Source organism: Echeneis naucrates, chromosome 3 (assembly GCF_900963305.1).
Source record: "Echeneis naucrates chromosome 3, fEcheNa1.1, whole genome shotgun sequence".
NCBI lineage: Eukaryota > Metazoa > Chordata > Actinopteri > Carangiformes > Echeneidae > Echeneis > Echeneis naucrates.
Genome location: NC_042513.1, coordinates 3,289,045 through 3,301,366, shown reverse-complemented (window position 1 = coordinate 3,301,366; position 12,322 = coordinate 3,289,045). Strand labels below are relative to the sequence as shown.

Genomic DNA, 12,322 nt, shown 5'->3' with positions numbered 1-12,322 from the left:
ATCATCATCATTTCTAATGGCTATGCATTCTTAGACAAGAGGTGATATGTTGGGCTGCACACTCAATCATATATTAAACTCAAATACACATTACTCTGAAAATTTTGATTTTCTATATACAAAGTGCTTTTAACAGTGTTTATTGGACTTGGGGAAACTTCCAAATCACAACATAATATTCAGACTCACATCACTCACAATCACTTAAGGCTTAGTCAGCACCTTGTCACTCATTCCTGTGATGCAAGGATGCAGGGATTGTTTTCATAAAAAACACCCCAAGAGCTAAAGTCCTTGGTCACAAACAGAACACAAGTGGAATGAAACAAAGAGCTCCTGCTGTCAAAAATAATGAGTAGTGTTACTTTAAGGCTAAAAGGGTACACTTAAAAGTCCAGCTATGCAAATGCTATGTAATACCAGCACTGTACCAATGCTAATTTGGAATGTGAACAAAAAATAAACATCTAATGTAGTAAACACTGAAATAAGCAAATACCCAACTTTGGCCTTCTTATCACTGCAGGAGCTCCAGCAAAGCTGCCTGCTCTTTTGGCACAATGTGGGGAGGTTCAAAAGTGGCCAATGTGACATTTTCCATTTAACACACCATTAAAATAATAATGTCATTTTTGACAGCTTACATTTAGAGACAATAAAAACACTTGGGATCACACCATGTAAGTAGATTGAGAAAAAGATTACATCCTCTGAATCGGCATATCATTACCCCAATTCACAGTGCTGCCCACTCTGAGTCGAGTCCTCCAGAACTACTGCCCCAATTTGGAATAAGCACAAATGCAATATGTGTGAGTGAGAAGGAAAGCGATATGAAACTTTAGCAAGGCATACTTTGTGCGCTCATTTCTAAACAGTGGGTTTAGTTCCAACCTTTGTGACAGTTTGTGTGCCCAGACCACATCTTGCAGAGCAGTTCAAATAAAAATTTCAAATGGAAAGTAAAAATGTTATAATCTGCAGTACATACACATTCTGTGTGTACCCTTTGACTTCACTTTTGTGCCTTGACTGGTTTCCTCAAATGACTTGAATTAAATTATGTCCTTCACTCCACTATCTAGTGACAATAAATCTGACTAAATTTAGATTAATATTTTATTTTCCTATGTAGTTTTATTTAGGTCTGCAGTATTGTTTGATCATGCACTGTCACAGATTATACTTTTGTAAGGACTTTTGAATTCCTGATACATGATAGAGATAGAGTTGAATGACTTCAACATCATCGTTTTTGGCAGCTATTAGAAAGAAATTGTTTTAAACAGTAACAGTTTTATGTTAGCAGATCAAATAGACTGCATCATTTGGTTGCTAGTTGCGAGTCTGTTCTATGCTGTATAGAAATACACTGATCAGGCATAACATTATGACCTAATATTGTTTTGGTTGCCCTTTTGCTGGCAAAACAGCCCTGACCCCATGAGGCCTGGACTCCTTGAAAACCCCTGTAGGTCTGCTGTGGTATATGGTGCCAAGATGTTAGACAACCCAACACAAAGTCTTCTAAGTCACCTTATTTGTCCAGCCCATCCCACAGACGCTCGATTGGAATGAGATCTGGGGAGTTAGGAGGCCACCTCAACATCTCAAACTTCTTGTTGTGCTCCTCAAACCATTCCTGAACCATTTTTGGTTTGTGACAAGGCACATTATCCTGCTGATAGAGGCAGACCAAACGGGCCAGTCTTCGCTCCCCATGTGCATCAGTGAGCCTTGGTTGGTTCACCTCTTTTCCTTCCTTGCACCACTTTGATAGATGCTGACCGTTGCAACCGGGAACCCCCCGCAAACCTGCTCCTCATGCTTGCCCATTTATTCGGCTTCTAACACATCAACTTTGAGGATAAAATGTTCACTTGGTGCCTAATATATCCCACTCACAGGTGACACAATGAAGAGATGATCAGTGTCGCTCACTTCACCTGTCAATGGTCATAGTCCCATGGCTGATCAGTGTAATCTATCCTATAAAGAAGATTCATACATAGCGTGGGGGAATGGCACACATAAACATAACCATAATGCATTTTGTCTTCACACCTAGTCTAATATATTATATGCTCCTTTCTTTTATCTAATTTCCTTTGTAAGCCACAGGAGGAGGAGGAGAGCAAAAGCTGTGCCAGTGCTGGTCTCGTGGGTGTACAGCCCCTCCTGTAAATTTAACTAACAAGCTCACATCCCCAAATGCAGCCTGGATGCTAAGGACCTCTAGGCGGATTCTTCCAAAGTAGGCACTTTTTAAAGTTGCAGTTAGAGGGTCTCTCCTCAAGACCTGAGAGACCACAAAGCCCCCGGAGAGGAGATCCAACCTCACTGAACATCATCCTATATAGAACCGCCAGACAGCTTGACTTCCAAGTAAAGGGAAAAGTTGCTGACATGTTTAAACACATGAGGTAACCCATTTCAGGTCAGGATTTTTTTGCTCCATGATAGCAAGACATCCTTTTCATAACATCATATTATGAACTTACTTGGTCAGCACTATTTTTTTTGGACTCTCAGACCATGCACAACCCCTTTTTACCTTGAATTAATGTTTTAGCATCACTGATGACAACTGTCAAGGTCAAGCAGGTTTGTCTTGTCCTAACAAAGGATCTTTATGGCAACTTGAATTAGAAAATTGCTCATGGACGAGAAAAATCTCTTCTTCTTCTCTGGACTGGCACGTAATTGCAGCCGCCTGCCGCTCTGCTGTGTTCTCCGGCTAGAGGGCAGTATCGTAGACTTCCTGCTGTAGGATGGGGGCTGAGCCTGGACCTGGGCAATGGTTAGAGGTAAATGAAGGAGCGTGTGGATGATCCCACACAGGGTCTTTTAAGGAGGGGATGGTGGATATTGCAGAGGAGCCAGACATAAGAGGGCTCTGACCTCTTAGCTGCTCCCTGACTTCCTGCTCCAGACTTGGAGGCACAATCAGCTGATCCTCAGGGTCTGGCTGTGCTGGGGCAGTAAAATATCCAGATTTCTTCTTAGGAGCCTCAAGGGCCACCTCAATAAGATTATGGCTGTCCTCCGGGGCTACCACAGAGCCATTGGACAGCTTCTTCCCGAACAGGCTGGATGTGGAAGGAGATTTCTTAAGGTCTGCAATCTCTCTTCCACATACAGCCAGCAGGCAGCCATTTGTAGCTGAAACAACCACACTGTTCTGCCTGCGCATTTTGCCATTTGTATAATCAGAGCCTCGCTTTTCAAGATTCGAGTCTTTATGGCTCTCAGGGACCCCTGACCGTATCTGAAAAGCACAGCAGTGAATGTCCACCTCCACTTCTAACTTGCTGCCATTGGAAATAACACCCTCAACTGGAGCTTCATCATCACTATCTAAGCCGTTGTCAGACTGGTTACTTGAGAAAGTAGCACAGGAGGGTTGACGCTGGAATAGGCCTGGGTGTGTTGCTGGACCAGCTGAGCCAGGCACCATGATGCCACAAAGTGTCGTAGCGGGGTGCAGGCTACAACGTCTCTCTGGGCGCAACACAAGGCCAGAGGAATGGTGCTCATCCGAAGCGGTGGATCCTGCCTCGCTGCCCACCTCAGAGGCCGATGTCTCGCTGTTGAATTCAGAGACAATACCACTGCTCGATGAAAGGGTGGCTGAGTCAGTTGGCCCTGGTGTCAGAGAAACAGGCATAGGGACAGGAGGGAGACTTCGGGGTTCAGTGGTGGAGATTGGTGGCTCACAGGTACAGCTGTCCACACCGATATGCAGGGACACTACCACAGCCCCAATGTTGTCTTTGCAACCGTAACTCTGAGCGAGAGAACATAACTTCTTGGCAGCAGCGCGCGGGTCTCGCACAGCCTGCACAGTACAAACAGCCTCCTGGTAGGAGATGCGTTTAAAAAGTGCTAGGTTCCCAAGAATCAAGAACTCATCCTGGGAACAGAGAGGCTTAGTGTGGACCCAGGGCTTTGGAAGCACCCAGGGAGACAGGTAAGAGCATCCCAGCAGGCGAGAGCAGCATGTCACTCCACTCACTTTGTTATCCTATAAAAAAGAACAGCCCTTAGAATTGCAGATGAGATTATGGCCTAATAATATTTCCACCTCTGAATATGAATAAATCCAACATACATGAAAGCTGTGTCTTACCTCAGTGATAATGGCTTTACTGAGTTTAACTCTCTCCATCTCCTCGGTGCAGCTCTCCAAACTGTAAACCTTAGAGATGGGCACAGGTCTGCCATCCCGGCACAGCACTGCCTGGCAGGTGCCCACATTGGCCACAGTGAGGCTGAGGTAGCCTCCAGCATCCGAAGTCTCATGATGGATATAACACAATAAAGCAGATGCACCCAGTTTCTGGCCGGCCATGCCTAGTTTCCTTTAAAATTAAAAAACAAGTAAAGCTGCTGAGAAACAGGTTGCAGCTTGAAAACAGAAATAACTCCAGAAAACAGGTTCCCATAAGGATTAAAATTTAAAAAGTCTGTCTTACCTGTGTGAGGTGAGGAATGTGTTGCACATATAAACATTATCATTACTGGAGTGCTGCAGTTCCTCGCACAGCACGTCTCCCATTGTGCACTGCAGCAGCCGAGGCACTTCCTCATTACGGTCTCCATCAAAGATTCCATAACATGCCTCACCACTGTCTCCAAACTGGTCTACAGTCAGCACAGACACACACAACCTGTCCCCAAGAAGAGACCCACATTAATGATGACCCAGTGACACACATACAGAAGTAAACCTCATACATACTTCAGCATGCAACATTGCAGCTAGATGCCAGGAAGTAATAAAAGGCACTGTTGTCTGGGCCCCTGAAGAAGCAGCCAGGCTTACCTGGCTCTCAACAGCAATGCTCTTAATATTGTTGCAAGCATCAAATAGCATTACCTGCAGCAAAGCTACTCTTACAAAAAAAGATTCCCTCACTGGCCTAACATCAGTGCAAGGCAAGTATCACGTAGTGATTCATATACTGACGTAGCAGTAGACACTTACTTTGTGTCTGTACAGCAACATCCTATTTGGATTTACAGTATATCCAATGTACCAATCAACAATAACAGAAGTGAGAATGGCAAACTTACATACTTGAATATAGAATAAGAAGAGTAACTTGGAAAGATACTGAATAAATATTTGTGTGTTTTATTTGGGCAAAACATATTTATGAAGACGCTGCGGACGTGAAGTCGTTTCATTTACACCAGTTTAGGGAAATACTAATATCAGACAAGGAAAAGCAGAAAAAGCAGTGCTCACTTGTTCCTCTGGCCACTCATTTCAGAGTAAGCATGGTTCCATGGAGTGGAGGCACTCTGTGAGTCCCCTGTTGTCATGATAGGCTTCTGGTCTAATTTTAGGGTGGGGATGTGACTAAAAAGGAGAAAAATATAGTAGAGTACATCATAGAAACAGGTATACGTACAGCATGAATGCACAATGCACAATACATGTTTCACAAATAAGAGTGGTGCCATATCCCTCCAGTATGTGTCCAGACAAGCATAGAATTAAATCTAAGGTGTTGGTTGCTGGTTAATTCACTTCACATTCAATTTCAGTGTGTTACCAGCAACCTTCCTGAATGTGTCTGGCTTTTGTGAATCACCTGAAAAGGTTGAGCGTTTTGTGTTCTAGTATCAGGCTGCTATTGCCAGTCAGGTCCAGCTCTTGCAGCGTAGCAGGCAACGAGTCAGGCAGCTGGATCTCAGTTAGCTCATTACAGCTTAGATCAACAAGCTAGAAATGTGCAAAACACATACGAGCTAAAACAACCAGAATGTGCCCATACATACATATATACAGCAGTTAGGCAAATAAAAATCAAAGCAAGTCTGACCTTGATCTCAGGTAGGTTTAGGATCTCTGGGAAGACAGTAATGTGGTTGGAGTGCGCTATGAGAGTATGCAGTCTCTTACAGCTGGACACAGTGGAGGGGATAGTCTTCAACTTGTTGCCACTAAGATTTAACTCCTCCAACAGCTCCAGCTTACTCAGTTTACTAAAGAGACATTAAAATGTCAGTGAAAACGCCAGCTGGCAGAACAAGTAGAATATTATAATTATCATTACATTATTTCCCTGTGGAGTACAAGCATACAGAAGTAGCCTTTTAAGCAGTGGTTCTTACTAATAGCAATATATAATAAGAAGAAATGTCAAAATTTGACTGGAGCTAAAGAAGGGCTTTGTGGTGGGCAGAAGCACAGAACAGAAAATAAATGCACCAATGCAAATCAAAGGTTACAAATGAGCAATACCGCCGTATCATCACCAGTTTCCATGATCAGTGATAGAAAATGTTTGGCAGGTGGTATTTAAGTTAGTTTGGTGTTGATAAATAATGCCAACATAACACACCTGGCAGGGAAGGAAAGTAATTGGTTGTAAGCGATATGAAGCACTCGCAGGTTCTGGTGTCCAACCAGCAGGGCGCCACAGTTCTCATTTAAGTTGTTCCCAGTCAAGTAGAGCTCCTGGAGGGTGCTGAGACTCTCTTCTGATTGACTGCTGGGAGGAATACTTTCCAGTGCATTGGCCGACATATTTAAGTATTTTAAGCTGTAGGAAAAGACAAATAATAACAAGAGATCAGTATGAGATAAAGTTAAAACTCTGAGGTTCCTATGCTTATGTACATAAGATTGCATGAACAGCGACTTTCACCTCCAAAATATTGGGCAGGAGGTATTACGCACAAGACGGCTCAGACTGCTGGTGTTTAGAAAAGACCAGAGTAAAATGTTACTTAAAACTGTGTATTTAGTCACTGAGATTGAGCGACAAACTGTATGTACAAGCAGCAAATGCGTTGATTAGACATTTAATATTAGCGAACTTGGCTCCAGTTGCTCAAGTAAAAACATAAATAATGTAAATGCAATAATAAAATGTATATGGTTGATGCGTCCGATATCAGATCTGGATGCTGTAACTTCAGAGGGAGAACCTGTGACCATATTTCCTGTAACTTGGCTGGTTGGGGGAGGCCTACTATGACCAGACGGTAATTTTACTTTTCCACTAGAGTCAGTCCAGGATATCTCTGACTGCAGACATTGTGTCCACACAAATATTATCTATCTAAGTTACTGACTTATTATCAGACATGGAGTTTGCACTGGTCTGGAGTATGGCTGCTTTCCCTTACAGCTCTGAGAAACATCAGAAAAACCATCAGACACAAAGTAGTTACTGCCATTATGCAGCATTAGAAGCAGTAAAGTGCATTAGGGCTTTTGAACTGCTAATGGGTGTTAAGTGATTTACCACACAGGAAACAGGAGGGCAAATGAAGCTCCAATTACAATCCACAGTCCCATCATACAATCTATACTTCATTCCCAAAACAATCAGCTGCAATTTGGTCACTATCTACTGAAGCATAATAATGAACACAAAACAAGTAAAAGTTTCTAAGCAGGGAAGAGAGCTGATAAAAGACTAATTATACTCTCATAAAAGAGCGTAAATGGTTTTGAGGACAGAACAGCTAAGGAAACACAGACACAAAAGGGGCTGAGTGACTCACTTTAAGGCTTTGTAAAAGAGACTCTCAGGGAGCTCAGCAAGGTTGTTGTGCTGGAGGTCCAGGGCTTCCAGAGGGACATGGTCAAGTAGGTCTGGCACTCTCTGCAAACGATTGTTCCCCGACAGCAGCTTTCGCAAACTCAAGCTGTTGAGCAGTCTGTCAGAGGCCAGAAGAAAAAGAAGAAGAAGAAAAAAAAAAACAACAACAATTGAACAAAAAGCCAAGGAATCTCAGGCCATCTTCTCCCTGAGCAGACTTGACCACTAGGGGTCTGGAGGGTGAGTTGTTAGATGTGGCAAACTATGCTAACTAATCTATTGATGACATTTACAGCTTCCAAAACAGATTAGTTGAGCAGATTATTATTCTGCCCTGAAAGAAGGTATAAGTGAGTACATGGGATAGAGGAATATTATCTCATTTGCAAAAAGCTTTTGTGATGTCGCATTCAAATGTAAATTACAACGCCGAAGGCTCATAGTTCAATCAATCAATGTTGTCATTTGGGATGGCAACGTTTGACTGTGTGAACCACAAGACATAGATATTGCTTCTACTTCAACTGTTGTTTTCATTGTTCCACAACCAAAACAACACCTTTAAATGAGCATTTTGAAAAGCAATTTGGCATGAGAGTAAGCAGTTAAATAGCCTAACCGTGTGTAAATCAATATTTTCTAAATCTGCATAGAAACAGCCAACTGTTTACTACAGCGGGGTGAATAATTTCATAATATGCAGCATGAAAAAATAAAGTCTCAGCAGGAAAGGCTCAGGATTAGTGACAGAAAAGGCCAATAACCTGGAAGGAAGCTCAGACAGGAGGTTATGCGTGATGTCCAGCATCTCAATTTTTCTGCAGTCACACACCCAGTCTGGAAGGTACTCCAAAAGGTTCCTGTCTCAACACATACACACACAGTCACGCACATGGAGAGACATACACAAACAGTCAAGATGAACAGAATTGTCATTTTTGCTTTTAACTGTTCGGATGAGAAAACTATTGTGAATTGGAAAGCAGGCAGCATGACGGCAAAGTGGTTAGAGCTGTCGCCCCACAATGAGAAGGTTGGGGGTTCCGTTCACGGCCTCTTGTGAGGAGTTTACATGTTCTCTCCGTGCCTGCGTGGGTTTCCGCCCACTGTCCAAAAACATCATGTTTTGGTTAATGGGTGAGTCTAAACTGTCTGTAGGTGTGAGTGGTTGTTGGTCTCTGTCTGTCTCTGTGTGTTGGTCCTGTGATGGACTGGTGACTGGTCCAGGGTGAACCCCACCAACACCCAGTGTGAGCTGGGATTGGCTCCAGCACCCCCCACGACCCGGAAACGGATAAGCACTAGAAGATGAATGAATTAATTGGAAGGAAAGGTAGTTTCCTGCATTTTAGCAAAAGTAATGATAGTAAGGAGAGGGGCGTTTTTCAGATCTTTCCAGTTCTTGACATTTTGTTCAGAAGAGGAAAAATTGCTTAAGGCAAAAATCTAAATAATCCGGGCATACTTAGCATTTCACTCTGAGCATATAAAAAGGCCTATAGCCACCCAGTTATAAACACAGAAATAAAGCATTAGCATTAAATATTATGTATGGGTCAAAAGTTGATAGAAAGTCCATCTAGTTATAGTTAGAGACAGAAGTCTCAGACAGATGAGGGTCTCATCTTTCACTCCCTTTCACTCCCTTCAACACAATAACATGTATTTTAGGGTTTTGAGAATATCAAATTTCTGCAAATAATGTTAAACCATGTTTTTTTTAGACAACAACAGCTCCTTCTTATTCCAAGCCATAACTCACTGTGAGATATCCATGTGTGTCAGTTGGTTGGGAACAGGATAGATATTGACTGTTGTAAGGCCTGTGGGCAGATAAAAGCAGAAATAAGCAGCTAAACATCTGGTCCATTTACACATGAACATGTCACCAGGGACTAATAGCTGCTGGTTAAGTCAGACACTCTTTGACTCACGGTTGTTGCTGGCATGAAGCATGCGCAGTGTGAAACCGCTGAGCGTGAGTGTCCCCAGCTGGTTGCGCTGGCAGTGCAGGGTTTCCAGGTTGCAGATGGGGCTCAGGTCCAGTGCGTCCAAGCAGTTATCCCGCAAGTCTAGGTGGGTCACTTGGCTCACTGCATCTAGACTCTCACTTTTCACCCACTGCAGCCCATTCAGCCTACATTGATCAAACAGTACAAGTAAATATTACTGGTTGTTCCCATTGGAGGAGATGAACAAGCCTTTAGGATGAAAGTTATGGTCATAGTCAGTATAATGAGCAAACTGTTGTATGCCACATTTGCTAAAATCAGCCAAAAAAGTACTGTGGTTTTTGTAATTTCAAATTATATGAGTTGGTTAAGTGTTCCATCCACTTTGAGACAACTCACAATACAGACTTTGAGTATGGGCTGATTAGTAATAAACATGTTAATGGAGAATGTACGCTATTAAACACAGTTTAGTGTATTATATATGTATAGAAGTGGTTAGTACTGTTGTCTCAGCTGGAAGGTTGTGGGTTCATGTTTGCATGTTCACCCTGTGCCAGCCTGGGTTCTCTGAAGGTCCTTTAGTTTTCTCCCAGCATGCAAATAAAGTGATTTGGTGACTCTAAATTGGCATAGGTGTGAGTGTGCAGGGGCATATGCAGGGTTTCCCCACCCTCACCCAATGCTGGGATCCTGACGGATAAGCAATCTGGATGGTGGATGAAAATCTAATTAGTGTTTGCGTGTCATTTAGGAGCTTGGAAGTACAAAAGCAGCCAGAGGAAATAACTTGTTCTCCTATTCAATTCAACTGTGAGGTCCATGTGGAAAAAATAACATGGAGGTCTGTGTGTGTCTGAAAATGCAGACATCAAAAACATTGCACCAATTGCTCAGCAACCAAGATATTTAATATGTTAAACAATAGAGCCTGGTTGCAGCATCTGTTTAAGTTTTTGTGTTCGTTTTATAAAAAAGTTCTCATGAATAAAAACTTAAGAGATTCAGGGTTCGTGACTGTCAGAAAAGACACTGTGCTGAACCCCAGACTCTCTCTCTGATCTCATCCATCCTGTTAATAAACAACAACTTTTCTTTTACGAGAGCTGCAAACCCCACTGATCCACCACAGATGCACCTTGCCCTCATAAATACAGTTTGCCACTGCCAAACCACAGCTTCAATTCCCAAACTTGAATTATTCGCTGGCTGTGGGTGGAGTAGTGGTTGCTGGTTTGACCCTCAGACTGATTGGAAAATCAATGAGTAGATATTTTCCCTCCCACATCAGAGAGAGGCCCCCTTGAGCAAGACACTTAAACCCCCAGATGTACCCGTGGAGCTACTAAGAAAACAACATCTATGTATAACTGTATTTCTGTGGAGCTGTGAAGCAAGCTAGGCTTGGGTTTAGCACACCTGGCATCTATAGATAAATGTCAAATGATACAGTAAGAGGACTCTGCAGAATGAGGTTCAGACTGGTCTTTGAGTCAGGACATTTATTTTTCTGTCACTGATGGAAAAAGAAACAAAAAAAGACCTACATACAGAAAGATGGAAGTGCAGGAATATTTCCCACCTGGGCCTCTATTTACTAAATAACTGACAGCATTAGGGACCCCGTTTCAGATTCCACATGAAAAGCCAGCCTTATCCACAAAATGACCAATATATTGATATAGAGAGCGGACAAAGACAAAGAGGAGAGATCAAAAAGAAGAAGAATGTAGGGTCTGAGAGCTGACTGGCGTCTTACCGGAGGTCAATGTTTTTCAGGTGACTCATTCTGGCCAGAATGGACAACTCCAGACTCTCCAGTCTGTTCCCAGCCATGGCCAGTTTTTCCACTGCACTCAAACTCTCCAGGACAGCAGGGATGTGAGAGAAGTTGTTGAAGGAGAAGCCTAAGCTGTTGAGCTGGGACAGGCCACCCAGCTCTTCAGGCAGTGAGGTGAGATGGTTCCCATCCAAGGACAGAGTCTGCAAGCTGCAGGATGAAAGTTTGGATTTCTTTACTTCAAAGAGCTTGTGTCTATTGGCATTTGTGGCCATTGTCTCCTGAGCAACATTCTGCAGTTTATTTAGCTTCCTGAATAAATCTTATTCCAAAACATAAAATGTTATTATTTCTCATTGAACTTATCTTCGAATATCACTCTTCTCAAATTATCTATTTTTTTGTTCATTTCTCATGTTGTCTGGTTTGTTTCAAGAACTCATTATTTTTCATGCGCTGCTATAATTATCTACTTTGTGCAGACACAACATCAAGGGGGCTTCTAAGCGCTGTGTTAAACGTGCATGTTGTGGATGCATACTGAGTGTCACTGTGCCGCACCTTTGAAGGTTGCCTATTTGCACCGGGACAGTGTGGAGATTATTACAGGAGAGGTTGAGCTCAGTCAATGTGAGGATCTCACACACACATTCAGGAAAGACTCCCAGACGGTTGTGAGATAGGTTCAGGCTCCTCAGCTGGGAAAACCTAAACAAAGAGAGAACAGCTCGATGGGTTTGCAGCGCCTAAAATAGTCTGAAAAATCAAAAAATAGAAACATGTTTTTTGGTTTGTTTTTTTCAACCCATGTTATTTACGACAACTGACAGTATAATATCTGTGATATAACTTAGTCTGATGTTATAGAATGAGTCTTCTGATATCCGACAACAATTGATTGATGTGGCACTGTGCCTGTATCAAAGAAAAGGTAAATAGGTTTCTTTATATATCTCGGTAGAATATTCAGTTAGGCAGAAGAGCACTAGCAATTTAGCTTCATTCAGCTGCGCAGCAGTCTTTAAGCC

General features: G+C 42.6%; 1 protein-coding gene across 1 annotated transcript in view; it reads right to left on the bottom strand.

Annotated features, from left to right (window-relative positions):
• Positions 1-12,322, bottom strand: part of phlpp2 (PH domain and leucine rich repeat protein phosphatase 2) — a 28,712-nt gene continuing 16,390 nt past the window's right edge. Inside the window, exons 7-19 of the mRNA XM_029498090.1 lie at positions 11,856-12,002; positions 11,274-11,504; positions 9,497-9,699; positions 9,325-9,385; positions 8,327-8,422; positions 7,525-7,680; positions 6,354-6,554; positions 5,832-5,994; positions 5,601-5,731; positions 5,252-5,365; positions 4,476-4,670; positions 4,130-4,361; positions 1-4,024 (exon numbers count right to left, since the gene is read on the bottom strand). Coding sequence (XP_029353950.1) covers positions 2,738-4,024; positions 4,130-4,361; positions 4,476-4,670; positions 5,252-5,365; positions 5,601-5,731; positions 5,832-5,994; positions 6,354-6,554; positions 7,525-7,680; positions 8,327-8,422; positions 9,325-9,385; positions 9,497-9,699; positions 11,274-11,504; positions 11,856-12,002 — 3,217 coding nt within the window. The 3' untranslated portion in view covers positions 1-2,737. The remainder of the gene's footprint in view (positions 4,025-4,129; positions 4,362-4,475; positions 4,671-5,251; positions 5,366-5,600; positions 5,732-5,831; positions 5,995-6,353; positions 6,555-7,524; positions 7,681-8,326; positions 8,423-9,324; positions 9,386-9,496; positions 9,700-11,273; positions 11,505-11,855; positions 12,003-12,322) is intronic.